General features: G+C 40.1%; 1 protein-coding gene across 2 annotated transcripts in view; it reads right to left on the bottom strand.

Moving 5' to 3' along the window:
* The window catches only part of DOCK1 (dedicator of cytokinesis 1), a 502,791-nt gene that overhangs the window by 335,145 nt on the left and 147,643 nt on the right, over window positions 1-20,003 (bottom strand). For both annotated transcript variants that reach the window (XM_089510135.1, XM_089510136.1), the window contains 2 exons: window positions 11,326-11,396; window positions 6,925-7,031 (listed from right to left, as the gene is read on the bottom strand). In XM_089510135.1, the coding sequence (XP_089366261.1) occupies window positions 6,925-7,031; window positions 11,326-11,396 (178 nt within the window). The remainder of the gene's footprint in view (window positions 1-6,924; window positions 7,032-11,325; window positions 11,397-20,003) is intronic.

The following is a 20,003-nucleotide window of genomic DNA, read 5'->3' as shown; positions in this document are numbered from 1 at the left end:
CTCCTGTTACCTCTCCAATTTTACCTTTATTATTATACCTTGATTTTAAATTCAATTATAAATTTTATTAATTTAGAGATTGGAATGATAAGGGTTTATATGTAATGAGTGATTTCTTTTTAAATAGTAAGCCTAAACCAACTGAACTATTAAATAATCTTGCCATCTTGAAACCCTCTTGGCTTCCACTTTATCACGTTGACAATGTAAATCTAAAATATAAAGCAGTAATCTGTTCTCTTTTAGCTAATATAAGGGTAGAAGCAGCCCAAAATTGGAAATCAGAACAATGGACTATAGATAAATGGTGGAATTGTTCATGGAATACTTTAATGGAAAAACTGAAGATGAAGATGAATACACTACAGACGTCAAATACTTCATTTGAGGGGAAATAGTGCCTACTTCTAAAGTATGTCAACAATCTACCTCAAACAACATTACAACCATAGGACTATGAGGGTTGTCCACGTGATCCAAATGGTCCAGGTTCCCCCCAGCCTCCTATCCTCTAGTTTAGAAGATGCAGGGCGAAACTCCTCTGACGGCATCGGGCCTGATCCCACCAGTACAGACATGGATCCAGAGGATCTGGTCTGACTCCAAGGTAAAGAGCCTTTATCCTGGGGTAAAATAGCCCTAGTCCTGTACAGAGTTTCTAATAATTCTGTGGCAAAACACACACCTCCATGCTCCTTACTTGCCAGCATGCAAACCATCTATACCCACCCACACCAGGGACTAACCTGGGTGAGCACCAAGGGCAGGATAGCATGGGTTCAGTCTGCTCAGGCCCTGTTACAATCTTTGGAAGATATACTTAATGTGATTTAGAGACTCTTCAGTCAAAAACGATTTTCATCATTATTCAATAATGTTTTAAATGTTTGCATCCTTTCACATTTGGATGTTTGATAGCTTTGACTTGTTGTCACTTCCACCACCACCCCCCTTCCTTTGACAATGAAGAAAGCTGATACGAAGAAAATCAACTCATTTGGTTCTGTGGACTGCTAAAAAGACCAGTGGATGGGTCCTAGAGCAGATCAGGCTCAAACTCTGCCTGGAAGCAAAGATGACTAAACTGAGGTTCTTGTGTTTTGGGCATAACATGAGAAAGGACTCCGTAGAAAAGACTATATAATGCCTCACAAAGTGGAGGTCAATGGGAAAAGAGGAAGACCACATTCCAGATACATAGACACAATCAAGGAAACCATGGGCATGGGTCTGCAGGAGCAGAAAAGGGCTACTGAGGACAGGGCAACTTGGAGGTCTCTCATTCATAGGGTCAACATGGGTTGAAGTCACCTCAAAGGCAGTCAACAAAAAGCTCCATGTGCTCAATACCAAATTGGTTTTAGACTTTTCTTGGCGACACTGTGAGAGATTTTGTTTGTGGCATCTCAGTGTGCAGAATGACAGGTAGGCATTCTCTTATCCTGCTTTAAAGGATGTAATCAATTGGCCATTATATGCCAAAGTGTAGCATTTTTAGCATTGTGGATCCACTAGCCTTTGGAATATTCACTTATGTGATCAGTCAGTCTAACATTTCACATCCAGGTATTTAACTGCAATCTTAAACATACTTCCCTACTTTCAGTTTAGATTTTATTTTCAAGTATAAAATATATACTCCAAATACTAATTAAAAAGAAGTTTCTGTAATTTTAACTAAGGGGTGAAACAGATGGGCAGAAGGATCAGCTTGAAGCCGCCCCTTCCAAAGACGGATTGGGGCCATGACAAACACATGCCAATCCGACTTTTCCCCAGCTAAAAAAGGAGTAGAAAAGATCTATTCCTTTTTCGGATGGGGAAAGAGTAGCTTTTCCCACCCCGCCATAACCCAAAGCCAGCTCCCAGATGATGTGGCGGTGTGTGGCGTGTAAATGCCGTGCCGCTGCAGCATCTTAAAGCTGTTTGTGTCTGGGCAGCCGTCCAACTTCTGTTCTGGCTCTAAGCCAATTCCTCAATACCCAAGCATAATTGAAGTGCAACCTTTTCCCATTTGTATGTATATATACAAGATAGACACACACACACACACACACACACACACACACAAATACACACAAACAGATAGAGTTGTGGGTTAATAATGGAAAGGCAGTCTGTAATTCAGAATTGTACAGCAAGGAAAAACAAGGAAACCTTTTTATCACAGTGCTAACCTATGTTCCAGTCACCAGCTTCACTTGATTCATTTTTCAAGTATGTTGGCTTCACCTTTAAGCAAAATCCATAGCAAACAAGAAAATAACACTTTACAAAGCTTTTAGGTCTTGGTTCACTTTTGGCTATTTACACAATCACCCAAATGCATCTGACATAAGTTTTAGTTATCCTAATTTGGTCATTTAAGGTAGCTAACACAAAACAGGAAATACAGTATACATGATCACACAGTAAGAGCATTCTGGTTCCCAGTGTTACAGATTTCTCAGAATGATGAACTTGGCACCACATGAAGTTAAGCTACTAAACAGTAGAAATCTACAAGGGACAATTACAGAAGAAGAGGAAGAAAGTTACTTATGTCAAAAGGGACACTTTCATTCACAAAGAGTGCTCAGCAATGGCTCCTCTTCATCTTGAAGAGAAATGACAAGTGGAGTGCCACAGGGTTCTGTTCTGGACCTAGTGCTATTCATCATCTTTATCAATGACTTGAATGACAGAACTTGGGGCATACTTACCAAATTTGCTGATGACACCAAATTAGGAGGAGTAGCTAACACCCCAGAGGACAAGATCAAAATTCAAAATGATCTGAATAGACTAGAAAGCTGGGCCAAAGCTAACAAAATGAAATTCAATATGGGAGACACCTGGCTGAATGAGACTACGTGTGAAAGGGATCTAGGAGTCCTAGTACACCACAAGTTGAACATGCGTCAACAGTGTGATGCAGCACCTAAAAAGGCCAATGTGATTCTAGGCTGCATCAATAGAAGTGTCTAGATAGTGTCTAGATCAAGGGAAGTAATAGTGCCACTCTATTCTGCCTTGGTCAGGCCTCACTTAGAATACTGTGTCCAGTTCTGGGCACCACAATTCAAAAAGGATGTTGACAAATTGGAGCATGTCCAGAGGAGGGCGACTAAAACGGTGAAGGGTCTAGAAACCATGCCTTACGAGGAAAGACTTAGGGAGCTGGGTATGTTTATGCTTGGAGAAGAGATGATAAAGGGGTGATATGATAACCCTCTTGAAGTATTTGAAGGGGTGTCACATTGAGGATGGAGCAAGCTTGTTTTCTGCTGCTCCAGAGACTAGAACACGGAACAATGGATGCAAGCTCCAGGAACTGAGATTCTACCTCAACATTAGGAGGAACTTTCTAACAATAAGAGCTATTTGACAGTGGCACGCACACCCCCTTGGAGTGTGGTGGGGTCTCCTTCTTTGGAGGTCTTTAAATAGAGGCCAGATGGCTATCTGTCAGGGGTGCTTTGATTGTGATTTCCTGCATGGCAGGGGGTTGGATGGGATGGCACTTGTGGTCTCTTCCAGCTCTATAATTCTATAATTCGATTAGTAAGTTATAAAGGCATGTTTTACAATAGGGAAAGGCAAAGCCAGGTGGGACCATTGCATCCTACCCCCCCACCCCTGCCCATCCAGATCCTCACCCAGAATAGAAGTTGCCAGTGGAAGAAAAGAGCAAAGTGATCTCTCACCACAATTTGCTGTATTTCAGTGTTGATGCATTGAGAAGACTTCTACTAGGCATAGAAGCAGAGCAGCCTGCCAAGCAAAGAATAAAGATGGTGTTGGGGAAAAAATAGCAGGGAGAAACTGGCAATGCACTGAAGCGTGATATATCTAAAGAATAAATACCGAATATACTATACTATAAGATGACCTCATGTATAAGTCAAGGGCAGGTTTTGGGGCTAAAATTATGGATTTTGATATGACCTGTGGATAAGTCAAAGGAAAAACATAGGGGCATGTAGCAGATGATCTAAAGGATTAAGGAATGGAAAACAATGCCAAAGAACTTACAAAATTCCAGCTCACACTAAAGGCCAAAAGAATAGAGTGGGGGAGTGTGCTTTCAGGACAGGTTACACTCTTGCCTTGCATTGGGGGATGGCTAACATTGACCCATGGATATGTTGACTCAGGTTTTCGGCTCAAATTTTTGACTAAATTTTTTTAGACGTATACGTGGATATATACAGTATATAAGGGACTGAAACCACCCCTCTAAAATATATACAGTAATGAATTGTTTATATATGGGGACCACATTGCAGTAATTCTATAAAATATTAAATACACCATCCAAGTGCTTAGAGAGCTGTATATTCCAACTTATGTCCATATATTTCCTCAGGCGCCAACAACCTCTACTGCTGTTAAAGGGTTTCCATAATAAGTATAATTGTGCTAGTTCTGACCTTCACAACTCTGATTCCAAGCTTTATTTCCACAAATCCTGGATAATATTATCTATTATCTTTGCCTTCCTCTGCTAGTGGAAACCCTTTCACTGCAGCAAAGGTTGTTGGCACCTGAGCAAATATATGGACATAAGTTGGGATATATAGCTAAGCACTTGGATTGTTTATTTAATGTTTTATATAATTACTGCAATGTAGTCACTGTATATAAACAATTCATTATTGTTTATATTGGTTGGTGGTTTCAGTCCCTTATATATTTATTCTTTAGATATATCACAGTTCAGTGCACTGCCAGTTTCTCCCTCATGTTTTTTGAGTGTTGTTAGTGAAACCTTCCTTTTGTGTTTGTTCTAAAGATGCTGTTGTCCAGCATATTCTGTTCCATCCTCTGTTTTGGGTGGAGAGGAAAGATGTTCTGTTCCTCTGTGACCAGCACAGAAACACAGGCTGGGATCCTACTTGTGTAAATCAAACTGATGATTGTGTTATGTCATCTTCTGATTGTTGTGAAAGTTGCCGTTCCCTTTTTCCCTCCCTCTAACCCCCACCCCCCAACTTACTGCAGAGCTTCTGCGCCCTTCCCCTGCCCATTTTGTACCTGGTGGAAAGTAGGAGACGCATTGAAAAGTGTCTCGTTATTCCCTCGTACACTGAAATGTCTGGAGGACCCCAGAGGATGTAATCATGTCACCTCTGGTTGTGGAGACACAGCCAGATACTTCTGTAATCTCTCACTGCTCTACAATAAGTCCAGTGGTTGGTGAATACCAGCTGTACCACTGTTTTGTATATGGAACTATTGCACACTACTGAGCCATACAGGATGGTAACTTCATGGGCTACTGGAGGAGGGGCAAATAGCTCTGCCCTCCTTCATCAGTGAGCTGCCATGACAGGCTGAGGGGGAGAAAAGTTGAGATTTGCAGGCTGGGTGAAGTGGCACTGCATGTTGGATGTGACCCAGGGTCTGACCATTCCCTGACTGTGTTTCTGCAACAAAAGAGGAATATTGAAACTCAAAACAGAAAAATGTCTAAATCTAGTAAACAGTAATGTTTATCTTTTATTACGCCTCAAACTTAGTGGAGATGTGGATTATTAAGAATATTCTAATTCAATGAAATCTTTCATGAGTCAAAACCAGAAAAATCAGGTGTTTAAGAGCTGCAGTATTTGCATGGCAAGTGTGCTGTGTGAGAAATTTAGTATTCTAAAAGTCTAGGACTTTCATTTTGAAAAACTAACTTTTCTGACACTGCAGTCCTGGAAACACTTGGGAGTAAATCCAATTGATCTCAACAGGATTGAATTCTGAGTAAACATGCAGAGTCCTGAGCTATTACAGCTCTGATTACAGGATAATCTTGTAACTAAAGGACTACATAGCCATTCCCAGTGACATTTCAGAAACCAGAGAAGGGAATGAGGAGCATGAGAATGTTATCCAGCATCCAGTGAAAAGCAAAATAAAATACATAGTTGCATACTACAAAAGCAAACTCAACCATTGGTTCTTTGAAGTTAAATGATAGCTCTTATGATGACCAAACTGAAATGGATATTTTTGAGAGAGGAAAATCCCTAGAGCTGATTTTCTAGCAGAGTTGATGGATTAGCCTTCCTTGTTCTTTATTCATTCATTCATTTTAAACAAAATGCATAAATGTTATGAATTCAAATGTATTGTTATTTTAATTTTTCACTTACGGTCAACTCCTTCACGTACTGTCAGCCACCTGTTATTAGGCAGGAAGCCAGGTTGTAAATGTTTTAAAGTAACTCACAAACACTGGTCCTTGACAGCCAGCAGACTCCCTCCAGCAAGGAAAAGCCTGCCACCTCTTAGCCTCAGCTAATCAATTCCTACCTCTGAGTCAAGAGGGGGTACATCTAAGCACCTGGATGCTAGGCCATTCAAAAAATCTGTTCCCATCTTCATGCTTCATCTACTGAAATGTATCTAGTAGAGGATGAGATAAATCTCTAGCCATATTCACTAATAGTAGCTTGCAGCAAGTGGGACAGATCTTATCCTTGATCTACTGAGCAATTCTGGCTCAACACTTTAATAAGGTCTGAACCTGGTAAGTTATGCTCCATGTAAACCAATGTTATGCTCCATATGAGAACCAAACCACATTTTGCACAATTCTGACTTAATATATCTAGTTTAGATGCAATAGTATGAAAGAAAGGTAAGGAATTGTATTGTGCAAGGTTACTCGGAAGGAAGAGGAGAGAACACTGAATGCGAGGACAGTCAAAACTATGCTTTGCCATTACATGTGAACTGACCTTACACACACACACACACACACACACACACACACACAGTTACACATTTTTTATCACTTCTATACAAGTCTATACCCATTTGGCTGGAAACAGACTGATTTTCACTACAACTGCAACAGTGAGTCACAACTGGCCCTGAGAAAAGACTGGCAGATAACAAACAATGTAACAATTTAATGATTCTTTAAAGATTCTGTTTTTTTCCCCTTACCGTGCTGTGTGAAAAGGTCACTGTGAACTATTTCAATCAGACAGTACAGTTTTTGAATTGTCAGACGGCCCATTGGAACATTCAATATAAAATCTGTAAACAGTTTGCTAACAGAAAAGGAGAAATAAAAAGAACAAGATTAATACTATATTTACACATATGCAACAACAAAATGTAGCTGGCAGTTTGCATTAAAATTTTTGGGGATCTCAAGTTAAGACTACAGAAGAGTTTGCAGAAAGCAATTTAAAAACTTATGGTAATTCCTTATTATTCTGGTGCACAAGATTCAGTTCAAACTACCAAGGATATTCCTTGTTTTCACATTGGCCTGTTACAGACTGCCAAAATAAAGCTGCTTCGGGTCTCTTTGGAGGTATGCTGTTTAAATGATGCATGGGTCCTATGAATCCGGAAGCTGCACCAAAGCTGCACTCCATTTCTTAGGAATGGAGTGTGGCTTTGGCGCAACCTCCGGACTCTTAGGACCCATGCATCATTTAAACAGCATACCTCCAAAGAGACCCGAAGCAGCTTTATTTTGGCAGTCTGTAACAGGCCATTGTTCACTTAGCCTAAAAACTGAATGTCTCACATATCTCAAAATTTATATATTGATTTATTCTGGTAAGACAGCTCCTTAACTTGCTGCAAAGCCAGATTTGTTTATGTGGCTGAAAAATATATTTAGTCTTTTGCTAACTCAGCTTTGTAAAAAAGCTCACCTGCTGAGATACCTAACCCATGAAAGTTGCTAGTCTGCAAACAAACATCCACTCATACATATAGACATATATATCCTTTGGGGTGGGGAGCTACTTTTTTATGCTGAACACAGAGCAAGAGGCTTATTTCTACACTAGACAGTCTATCGGGTTTCTATGCAAGCCACAGAGGAAAGAAAGACTATTCCCTTCCTTCTCAGCCCTCTGCTACTCACCTGCACATAATTCCTGTTCACCTATAGTTAAACAATTAAAAGGAATGCCAAAATAATTACAAGTTGCTTGCTCATCTTGAGTATAACATCGACCTACCAAGCTACAAAATATTATTTAATCCCTTCAACATGCTAGGATTGTAGTTACCCTGGGATTTGAAGCAACATTGCCAGCATGCCTTAAGAAAACAAACTGGAAGTAGTTAGGGCCTAACTACATGTTATGTCAATTGTGCCTTTCCTAATGAGTTCCCTCCAGAATTCATCACCATCTCATTCTCCTCTCATGTGCTTCTCTCATCATCCTCTGTAGTTGTGTGTGTTATCTTATTCTGTGGTATGTATAGCTAAGCAACAGTGCATTTCCATTTCAGGTGCCCCATTAGGACTGAGGCTGTAGTACAAAGCAGCCCACAAGCAGTTCTTCTGTATTTGTTTTCTCAAAGTCAGCCATCACTGCGCCTTTTCCTTCCCTTTTTCAGATACTCATTGTATTCCTGTTTTCCATGATAGCTTTCTTCTTAATTACACCTAAATCTTTCTGGGTTTTGCTGTGCATTTTTTAAGATGGGGTGCTATTAATTTGTTTTGGCAGGCTTCTGAACCTCAACAGGAGTACTTTTTTCTGTAACTATGTAACCTAATGCCACCATCTTGGTCACAAGATAGTAATAAAAGATATGACAGTAAAATCACGTTACACCAAGGCAACACACGTAGTTCCAGTGCTGCTTCTGATAAAAAATTAATGTACATTAGTGCAGTGATTCTCAAACAGTGGGGCGGGACCCCCAGGGAACACAAATTTGCTCAGCGGGGCATAAAACTTGCAGGCCCTGATCCTTTCTCCTCCTACTTCTTCTTCCAAAACCTTTTCTGTCCTGGAGAAGAAGAGAAAGGTAAAGAGAATGTCTGCAGCAGCAGCTTCTGCCTGAGTGAGGAGGAGGAGGAGGAGGAAAGGAGAAGCTCACTGGATTGTGGCCTTGCAAGGGAGGCAGTTCCTGCAAGCCGCCAGTTCTTCTTCTCCACTGGTCTCATCACCACCCCATTTTTTGACATGAGACATTTCTGTAGTCTCAGCACATTCTCTCAGAATCACTGGTAGCTCTTTTGGTGTATGAGTGACTTTCTGTCACACACTAATTCTAACACACTCTCAGTAATGTTCTTTTTCTGACTTTCTCCCTCAGATGAATTCATTTACATACAGTCTCCAACACAAATTTTGTCTGTCTGACAGTCCCCCCCCCCCCACATACACAGAAACAAACATTCATACTCTTTATGTTTTTTACATATTTGCATATGCATTTATGTATACCTGCATATACACAAGAGAATAAACATTTCTGTGTGATGGTGTGTGAGAGACTAAATGAGGCATGAGTGTGTGTGAAAGAAAGTGAAAGAGCATGACTGACTCCATACATATCTGTGAGCACTGGCTTATGTGAGTGTGGCTGTGTGTGAGACAGTATGTATAAATTCACACATGAGTAAAGTATTTAGTTTATTTAAATAAAACTATTCCAATTTGGACAATGTTATTTCCTTGTAAAATGTTAAAATATGAAGATACATGAATGTATAAATGAAAAATCACACACTAAACAAACAAAATATTTTCATTCATATACTACGTTGGGGAGGGGGTGAAATCCACAAAAGGGGTCACAAGGGTAAATAGTTTGAGAACCACTGCATTAGTACAATGTCAGCTTTGCAAGGTGTAAGGACTAATCCAGATATTTTCTTATAGAAAATAGAAGATTATTTGCCTCCTCTACCCCTCCCTCGGGTCAAAGAGATCCATAGGCTGAGAATGATTGTGGCAGAGATAACTGAAAGTACGTGGAAGAGAATTCTCCTTGATCCCCTTTTTCTCCCAGCTTGTCCTACAAAAGCCCACTCCAACAACAAGGTCTGCTTCCCTGTGAAGACCTCTGAGTGCTAGAAGGAAGAAGAAAGGGTGAGGGGAAGTAATTTCCCACCACCTTCACAGCAAAATCAAGATTCTATCATAAAACATGGGATAATGATTGACCACAATTTACACAACACAATGAAGCATCCAAAAAATGCCCACCTGCCACCCACTAGTACATTTTAAAGAAAAGCATGCAAAAGAGTTGGAATAAAAGGCATGATTCTGACCAGCACTTGGAAAGTGTTCTTTTGGGGGGGGGGGGGTGGCAAAGAAGGAGGGGAAGTTTGCTTGCAGTCAGTGAGTAGTATAGGGGTGACCCTGGGCAAGTCACTCTCTCTCTGCCTCAGAGGATGGCAATGAAAAGCCACCTCTGAAAGAATTTGCCAAGAAACTCCTGGGATAGTTTTTCCTTAGAGTTGCCCTAAGTTGGAAACGACTTGAGGCTATGCACTACCACCATACACACACACCTACCTCCGCAGTCCCAGGTGATCCCAACACCCAGAAGCTGAGCAGAGCCCCTGGTGCTATGGGAGAGAGAGCAGGGAAGTGATTCAGATCATAGGGAAGTAGCTGATCTCAGCTTAACTGGGGGAGGGGAGAAAAATAATGGTGTTTTCTCAAATTGAGTGCACCCCCAGGGGCTAAGAGTAGCCAGACCTTCATGATCAGAATTACCCTCTCTCTTCCATCTTGCCACCTTTCCTTTAGAAGGAGCAGCAGTCCTTTCCCAGGGCTTAACACTGTCTGATATGAAGGTTTGGGATGTAATGCAAGACCAAAAGACTAGCCCCTTTGTCCCCACCAAAAACAGACTTATCACGTAAGTCATTAAGAGGATGCTGACAAGTGTAAGCCTATTTTTTTTCAAACAAATAATATTTTTATATAAAAGATCAGAATATATCTACTGTACAAAATACACACAACAGTGCAGTCCTGGGAGTGTTCACGCAAAGTACATCCTACTGATTTCAGAGGGATTATTCCCAAGTAAGTCAGCAGAAGACTGCAGCCCATTCTCTGCTATTAGTGTCCAAAATAAATGTCTTTTATGTGTATGATGTCTCAATTTGTTTTAAATGTTTGGGACTTCAATACATCATCTATAACAAAAGGAAAATTATAAAATTTCTCCATAAAATATTTTCCCTAAAGTGAAAGCAGTTTATTCCATAAATAACAACAGCTTATAATTAATAATCTTATATGTAAAAATTCTAATGCCAAAAATAAAATGTCAACAATAAAATGATACATTTTCTCTAGACATACAAAACTACTTTATATATTACAGAGCACAATTTAAGAAGTAAGTATCGCTGAATTCTATCTGCTATCTACTACGTGCATTCAGGACATCGGCATTAACAAAACAATACACACACACACATATATATATACATACACAGACACAGACAGACAGAGAGAGAGAGAGAGAAGAAAGTCTGAATGGATTTCAGTGAAGTTTACAAGCAGGTAACTATTTAGAGTGGCACAAACAAGGGCTCTTACTTTAACTTGTAATACTTACCTAAGTTCTTTTGGATCGAAAACAAGTTTCACATCATTCACAATAGTTGGCAAGTATTTAAGTGCAGCTCCCTAGAAGTGAACAGAATAAATTATTTAATGGTAAATTGAAATCCTGTACATCTGAACTGAACATTTATCAGGTAATAATGCCAGAAATAAAAATTAACATTTTTGTTGCACCTCGGAATAGTTCAAACCTTCTCACAAGAAACTGAATAACTCTTACAAGAACCATGAAAGTGAGGTTGATGAAGCTGAGAGACATGTGCCTAAGGCTACCACAACTGAATTTCAGACACAGACATAATTAAAACTCAAAACATCTTTATAATCTTCAGTCTGAATTAACTGTGCCAACAAGACCAAAGGTAGACTTACTAAGTTCTTACTTATTCAGTGGGTTTGCTCTAGATGGGGCTAACAATTATATTTAGGCCTATACTATTTGTCAAGCTGTGACTCTAAGCTGTGACTTTTCAACATCTTCTCAAGACTTTGTGACCAAAGCAATAGAGACTGCAATTTTCTCCTTTCTTGTGCAGTTATATGTGCCTTCTTGGAATTTATCTCTCTCAATGGTCCCCAAACTTTTTTGTGCTACAGCCCCTTTCCTCTTTGGTGACAAACCCTAGCACACACACTTGCCCCAATATCTCTTGCTATTAGGTCTATTGTTCTACTGCAAATTCCCTTTGCCACTCAGTCATTCTGGGAGCAGAAACTGAGCAGCTGGCTGCGTCCATGCTGGCTTTGTGGCAAAGGCCAATGCAGACAAGAAACTTCTCAGTTGTTGCTGAGACAGCTTTGGAAGAATTTCCCAACCACCACTGTTAGTGAAAGATGTGGCTAAGAGAGTGAGTTTGCGTGGGGAGGTGAAGAGTGGGAGGCACCACCACACAAGTGATCAGCAAGGCTGTGCAGTGATTTTATGGGATCCTGAAAAGATGTTACAGACAGCCCTAACCCACAGCATGGCCCTTAAGGCTGCTGGTTCTTCTTGTTTTTCTTGCACACCAATACTTTGACTGAAGACCTCCCCCCAACCCCCTTTTTCCTTTCGCCACCTCCCTGCTTCCCCCTTTCCCCCCTCAGTGCCCCCTTGGACCTTTCCACTGCACCTTGGGTGAAGCATACCACCCATTTTGGGAGTCACTGATCTATCTGATCCTACACCTTTGCCACCATTTTTCTGGCACTACCCCACGCTGCTTTAGTCTGAAGGATGTCACTGTTATAATAGCAATCTCTGCGCAGCTTTCTTGATTCTCTGTTCTGCAGATTTCACTTGCATAAATATGTTAGGCTCTTTATGTGGCTTTGCTAAATTGTGTTTTCCTTGTGTCCCTAGCTGAGGCCAAAATCCAGCTGTGGATAATGTATCTGTGATATGAACTAGTACACTACCAAACCCAAGGCAGCCCAGTCTACCAGCTGTAGAGTGACTTAATCATGCCCCAAGTTCTGTTATCCATTCACTATCAAATTTATAACTGTCTTTGTGACTAAAAATTGTATGATTAATATGAACTACTTTAGGGTAAAGTTCAGGGTACATTATTCAGCATAATTATTTTAATTAAATCTATTAGCATATCTTTATATAAGATAAGAGCTATCAATAATACAAAATAAGCTTTCCTTGAATAATGCATGAAGTAATTATTAATTTACATATTTCTCAAGATGATGCCTATTAACCTGATACCAGTTAGTGAAAAATGAAGGAGAAATTTACAAAACCCATAAATATGGCTGTTCTCTCTCTCCACAAACAGAAGACAGCTCCTTCCACAATACAGAGAGCTATGTGGTTTTCAGCTAAAACTGAACGGCCTAAACATATTTTATTAAATAAATAAATAAATAAATACAACTGTTTTATGTAATTTTCATGAATATGCCAAGTGTTACAGTTTTCTACACTAAGATATAAATAATTCATTCTATATTGTTAAAGCACAAAAACAAATTAGGTTTAATAAGATATTTAAAACTTTATTTATTTATTTTTTTCAATTCCACCACCCCATTTCTTTACTTTCCCCTACTGCAGCATAAATCCCCCATGAAAGAAGTTGTTATCAAAATATCGAGAAATTTTACATCTTAGGAGTGCTTCTGTTCATGTTAGTCATACCCTCACCTACTATCTGTTCCAATCCCTGTTCAGCATCCCCATCCTCCAAACACTATTTGGTGACACCATGCCTATATAGACTTTACTGGGTGATTTAGGGGATTCTCATACCCCCACGTTAAGATGATTTTTTATTGTTCCCTTTCTTTTGGCACTTCTGTACAATTGCATACAGCTCTGGCACAACTGGTACTATCTTCTCTTCAGATTGGAGGACATCCTTTAAATTACAGAAAGATCCCTACGCATCCTTGAATTTCAGAAGTACGTGGAATTATATCAGTTGTATACAACTCCCCATAAATATGAAATTATTCATATTTAAACATGTGGGAGGAGAGAAAAAGAAAGTGAATGAGTCATACAAAGATGTATTATAAAGACACACACACACATGTTCTAGAGAGTGTTCTGGTATTATAAAGTGATTTACTGAAGATTATATTCTACTGGAACAAGTGGTAAAACTGTTTGTGATATGTTACATATTCTAATAAAAATTCATTATAGCCTTTCAAAATGTAGTCATTTTAATCACTTCTGTATTAAAATAAGGAACTTCCCTCAGTTTAAAATGGAATTCCAAGCAAGAATGATTTAAACAATTTGAGTTAAGATGGTTTCTGTTTATATAAGATAACTTTTTAACTTAACTAGTGAAATGTGGGCTAGACAACGTAACTGTTACATGGATTTGTAATTGGTTGACTGGCTGAACCCAAAGGGTGCTCAACAATGGCTCCTTTTCATCTTGGACAGAATCATAGAATCATAGAATCATAGAGTTGGAAGAGACCACTAGGGCCATCCAGTCCAACCCCCTGCCATGCAGGAAATCCAATTCAAAGCATCCCTGACAGATGGCCATCCAGCCTCTGTTTAAATATAGCCCTCTTGTTTTCAGAAGTGACCAGTGGGGTCCCACAGGGCTCTGTCCTGGGCCCAGTGCTATTCAACATTTTTATCAATGACTTGGATGACAGAATTGGGGTGTACTTATCAAATTTGCAGATGACACCAAATTAGGAGTAGCTAATACCCCTGAGGAAAGGATCAAAATTAAAAATGACCCTAATAGATTAGAAAGGTGGGCCAAAGCTAACAAAATGAATTTCAACACGGACAAATGTAAGGTACTGCACTTAGGGAGGAAAAATGAAATGAACAGATATAGGATGGGGGACACCTGGCTGAATGAGACTACGTGTGAAAGGGATCTAGGAGTCCAAGAAGACCACAAATTGAACATGAGTCAACAGTGCGATGCGACAGCTAACAAGGCCAATGCAATTTTAGGCTGCATCAATAGAAGTATAGGGTCTAGATCAAGGGAAGTAATAATGCACTCTATTCTGCTCTGGTCAGGCCCCACCTGGAATATGGTGTCCAGTTCTGGGCACCACAATTTTAAAAGGATGTTGAGAAACTGTAGCGTGTCCAAAGGAGGGTGATTAAAATGTTGAAGGGTCTGGAAACCATGTCCTATGAGGAACGACTTAGGGAGCTGGGGATGTTTACCTGGAGAAGAGAAGGTGAAGGGGTGATATGATAGCCCTGTTTAAATACTTGAAGGGATATCATAATTAGGAGGCAGCTAACTTGTTTTCTGCTGCTCCAGAGACTAGGACCCAGAGCAATGGATGCAAGCTGCAGGAAAAGAGATTCCACTTCAACATTAGGAGGAACTTCCTAACAGTAAGGGCTGTTTGACTGTGGAACAAACTCCCTCAGAGTGTAGTGGAATCTCCCTCCTTGGAGGTTGTTAAACAGAGGCTGGATGGCCATCTGTCAGGGATGCTTTGATTTAGATTTCCTGCATGGCAGGGGGTTGGACTGGATGGTACTTGCGGTCTCTTCCAACGTTGTGATTCTATGATTCTGTGATTCTAACTTAATATTCAGAGAATGATTGTGCTAACTCCATTAGTGGAACAACAGTCCTCTTGTCAAGCAGCAAGCAATTTTTAAATTTAAGAGTTTGTGGAAGACCTTTCAGCTCTTGCAAGGTGTTGGCATCAAAAAGTCAGTATTTTCCAAGCAGGCTTACTCAAGTCTTTGGCTATGCCTAAAGAAGCTATTTGGATCCCAGCCATAGTATTCTGGGTTGAATATAAAACATTATGATTTCATTTTACAGTTGCCTTAATATAGCCCTCTTGTTTTCAGTATTTATGTTATTTTCCTACAACACAGCATGCTTTGCTCAATATATTTAGTTACAAAATTTAACAATTTCAAGAATACTCTTTCACCATTATAGCAATACAAGTGATATAAAGCAAGATTTAACCGTCAGTTTTATAAAAGAAATTAATGATAAGACCACAGACAGACCCACAGTTACTGTATCAGATTTTATTAAATTTACAATATAGTTAGGAAAAGAGAAAAAGAGAGAGAAACTATATATAATCAGAAATCCTGCTAATATTGTGAAAGGTCAACATTAATTCCTATGAAAGCTAAGCAGAGAAAGGAACCTTTCCTCTGTTAAGAAGCTGCAGCCGAAATGAGACTCTGTATGATTAGTGCCATCATTAATATCTTCGCTATTCCCAGATGCTGGTATACATGAGTACAGGGATATTAATTTCAGGCGACAGTCATCAGATACCAGTGCAACATCAGGAACAATTACCAATAATTAAGCAGTTTGTTAACTTCTTAAATTAACATTTTTAATTAGAATTATTAACATGTGTACAGCACTGAGCCAAAGTTCATGTCCTCATCTCCATCACAGCAAAAATGGCAAGGTTTAATCAGCCCAAAGACAACGTGTTATTTTCTTAATCACCCAGCAAATAAAGAACAAAAAGCAGGTCTTCAGTCACTCTTAGTATCATATAAAACCAAAGCCCAAACCCAAATTCTGCTTTACTGGAAATTACAGTTTTCATGCCCATCCTTCTTAGGGTGCACCTACACTGTAGAAATAATGCAGGTTGACACTACTTTAACTGCCATGGCTCCATTGCACAGAATCCTGGGGTGTGTAGTTTGGCGAGGCACTGGCCAGCACTCTTTGGCAAACAAGGATAAAAGCCTTTGTGAAACTATAAATCCCAGAATTCTACTGAATGGAGATACCACACTTGAATTATTATCAAACTGCATTATTTCGATAGTATAGATGCACCTTCAAATATCAATCTTAAAGGTTGAAATGCAGAAATTAGAAAATCATTTATGGGCTAAAAAAACAGCAGGTGGGGCAGGATTTTGAAGCAACAGATGGGGCAAGGATGGTTCGGCAGCCAGAGCTATAAAAGAGTAACTTGGAAATGGCTTGCCTATTGTTAAATCAGGGGTTTCCTTTAATCTCTGATTGAAATCACCTCAGCAAAAATTAATCCAATCTGCTTGAAGCAAAATGTATTTTCTTTTCCTACAAAAAATGATATCCAGGGGTAGCTATGTGGGTCACAAAGCAAAATACAATAACATCCAAAATCCACCAGTGATACATGTTTATTGGTTGACCCAATGACGGTATCACTATTTGGTGGATTTTGGATGTTATTAAACAAAGAAAGAGTCAACAAATATAGCTATGAGTCAACAGACACCATGAAAAACAGCGAACAGAAATGCAGTCATCAGAAACACAGTCATCCAGCAAAGAAACAGAACAAAATAAGCCATATTATCCAATAGTAAAAGCTTGACTTTTTTGGATAAGGTGCAACTGTTAGTTCCAACTAAAGTCAGCCCACTAAATGAATGGACTTATGAAGGCCACACTTATGTAAGTCTCACTGATTTAGGACTTTTACTTTAGTTAGGACTAACAACTGAATTGAACCCTAGGGTTTTGGAAGCCCACAGACAGTTGATGGTTACCATGCAACAATCCAAGGAAAATATTTTCTCCTTCCTTCAAGGAGACTGTCAGTTTCAAGTGTACTGACAAGGAGGCCTCATCTCATGGATCATATTAAATCCAAACTCAAACCAATTTCACAAGCCAGGTCTACTTGTGCTTTATACAGTGCGGCCACATCTAGTGTGGGCTTGCCATCCACAGTTTGAGCTTTGCAGATGGCAAGCCCTGGCGACACACGCAGGAGCGCATGCCTATTGAGAAGAACGGGACTTCAGGTCCCATGTTTTTTACTATCCACAGGGGGGTCCAGAACTGATCCCCCACAGATAGCAAGGGTGCACTGTAATTTCACAAATGTTTCTGAAGCAATTTGAGATCATCTTGCAGATAAATCCATTCACTATCCAATAATGGATGCACGTGAGTAGTAAAGCTTTCCAAGAAGGCCTAGATTACAGTGGTATACTCACAAAACCCTGTAAGCTAGCAAGGGATGCAGAAAAGTAAAATATGAGAACCTTGTTAATATTTTTCTGTTTCTTTTCAAAAAGGAAATACAGTCACTACTTTGATTCTTTTTTATGGCACATTATCAAGATAGCAAATTCAGGCCCGTTACAGACCGCCTAAAAGCGTCGGTCTGCCGGCGCTGCTGGTTGCTCCACGAGGGAGCTGCAGCAGCCAAACCGCGCGGCTCCCACGCGGAGCAAATAAGAAGCCCCAAAATGGCACTTCTTTCCACAGTGCAGTTATGACGCTGCGAGGCGCTAATGGTGCATTCGTGACGTCATAAGCGCCATGCGATGTGTGGACGCTATGCGTCCAACACGTAATAATGGCGGCGCCTGTGTGTATAGGGCGCTGCCATTATTACGCCCCCATCATGTGATAGGGGTGAGGCTGGTGTGGACGCTAGGTCCCCGGCCAACCCCTATCACATGATGGGGGTGCCTCAAGAGCCCATGTGTAACGGGCCCCAGATTGTTCAACTTTTCTAGTTATGGATAGTGTGTGCATCTGCTATAGGAATTTAATGGAAATGGAGCTCAGTGGTAGAACACCAACTTTATAAACAGGAGTTTCTTTGCATCACAGCTGTTACTAGGCACTTAAAATACCTAGGGCACAGTCCCACAGGACAGAATTCCACATAAAATTTTGCATATGCTCGTTTACATCTATACATACATATTTAGACATTCCAGTAATTTATTTAAACTTACATTTCACACTAAGGTAATTTCCTAGCCAAACAACATCAAGTATTCAGTTGATTTACAGCCCCAGCACATTCCATCTTTTCCCACTTCTACTTCTTTCCCTCCCAAAGGAAAATTAACACCACATAGGCTTAATAACAAAGCTTCTGTTAGTGCTGTCAGGCAAAACAGAAATTATCAGGATACGGTACAGCACATGTGGGAGGGAATGATTGTCCTTTTTGTGTGTGTGGCTATACCCCTCCCTGAAAAATCACCCTCCAGCCTGGAATTAATGGAGGGGGACAGTCTACTCTTCTCTACCCAGTTTCAAAACTGAGTTAAAGACTATATTGTTTAGAGAAGCATTCCCAGAGGCTAGCCCCTCTCTGACCCAGGAAGCCTCCTTTTAACCATTAATTAAGAAGCCAAGCCCTTCCTCCAGTCCATCTGCCTTGGTCCAGGCCTCGGAGGTGAAGAACTGCTGGACCTGATCCCCTTCCCCACCACCACTCCCTTCTCTTTCTGAGTCGTGTCTTCTTAGATTGTAAGCCTAAGGGCAGGGAACCATCTAACTAAAAGATTGTATGTACAGCGCTGTGTAAATTTACAGCGCTTTATAAATAAAGGTTAATAATAATAATAATAATACTCGCAACAAAAGCTGTTCCAATGCCAAGCTTAAAAGGAGATTTTTATAATAGTAAGGGAAGGACTATCTCTTCCCTGCTCGGCTGTATCCCCCAGCATACCAACTACGGTAAACTGAAGAGTGGGTTTGAATTGGCACCAATGGAGAAGATATACAAGGCTCTCATAAAATGTTTTGGAACTTGGGCCACATGGTCACAGGACTAATCTCTCATTTAAAAAGGATTGTAGGCAGCTAGATTAAGAAGATACTTGGTTTTCCCTGATACTTGGGACCATAGGAGGTAGACTGATAGTCCATGTGTCCACTGTGATTGTCATTAACTGGCAGCAAGGTACTGACCTACAACCAATTCCATGCAGCCAAACACTATCACCCCGTCAAGACCTCTGGCAGGCTGTAGCCAATCATAGAAAACAATATAGGAGTAGAATGAACAATTGTGTAGGGCACCATCATATGTTCAGAAGTAAGCACCACAGAGCTCTATGGAACTTACTCCAAGAGTTTCACATCTGTCGATGAATAAGAAGAAAAGAACAGCTGAATACAATGGTATCCAAACAACTATGCATTGCGTTCTCTGTATGCACTGTATTTTTCAGACTCTACACAATGCAAATTCACATTTCTGCCAAAAAGGAAGTCTTAGGCAAGGGTGGGCAAAGTCCGGTCATCAGACTTTGTGTAGCTGCAATTCACTCTGTATAGCTTTTGACAACATCTCTCTTTATTTAATATATTTCTTCAGACTTCCTGGACCATCCTTTTACTTTCCAAGAGAAAAAGGCTGAACTGCCTCTATTGGGAGCCTCTGAGAGAAGCATCTCACCTTTTAAATATGTTCTAAAACCCCCCCCCC

This window comes from Sceloporus occidentalis, unplaced genomic scaffold, assembly GCF_023333645.1.
Source record: "Sceloporus occidentalis isolate IW3139 unplaced genomic scaffold, rSceOcc1.0.p SCAF_2, whole genome shotgun sequence".
Lineage (NCBI taxonomy): Eukaryota > Metazoa > Chordata > Lepidosauria > Squamata > Phrynosomatidae > Sceloporus > Sceloporus occidentalis.
The sequence above is the reverse complement of the archived record's forward strand: the minus strand, read 5'-3'. Positions and strand labels throughout refer to the sequence as shown.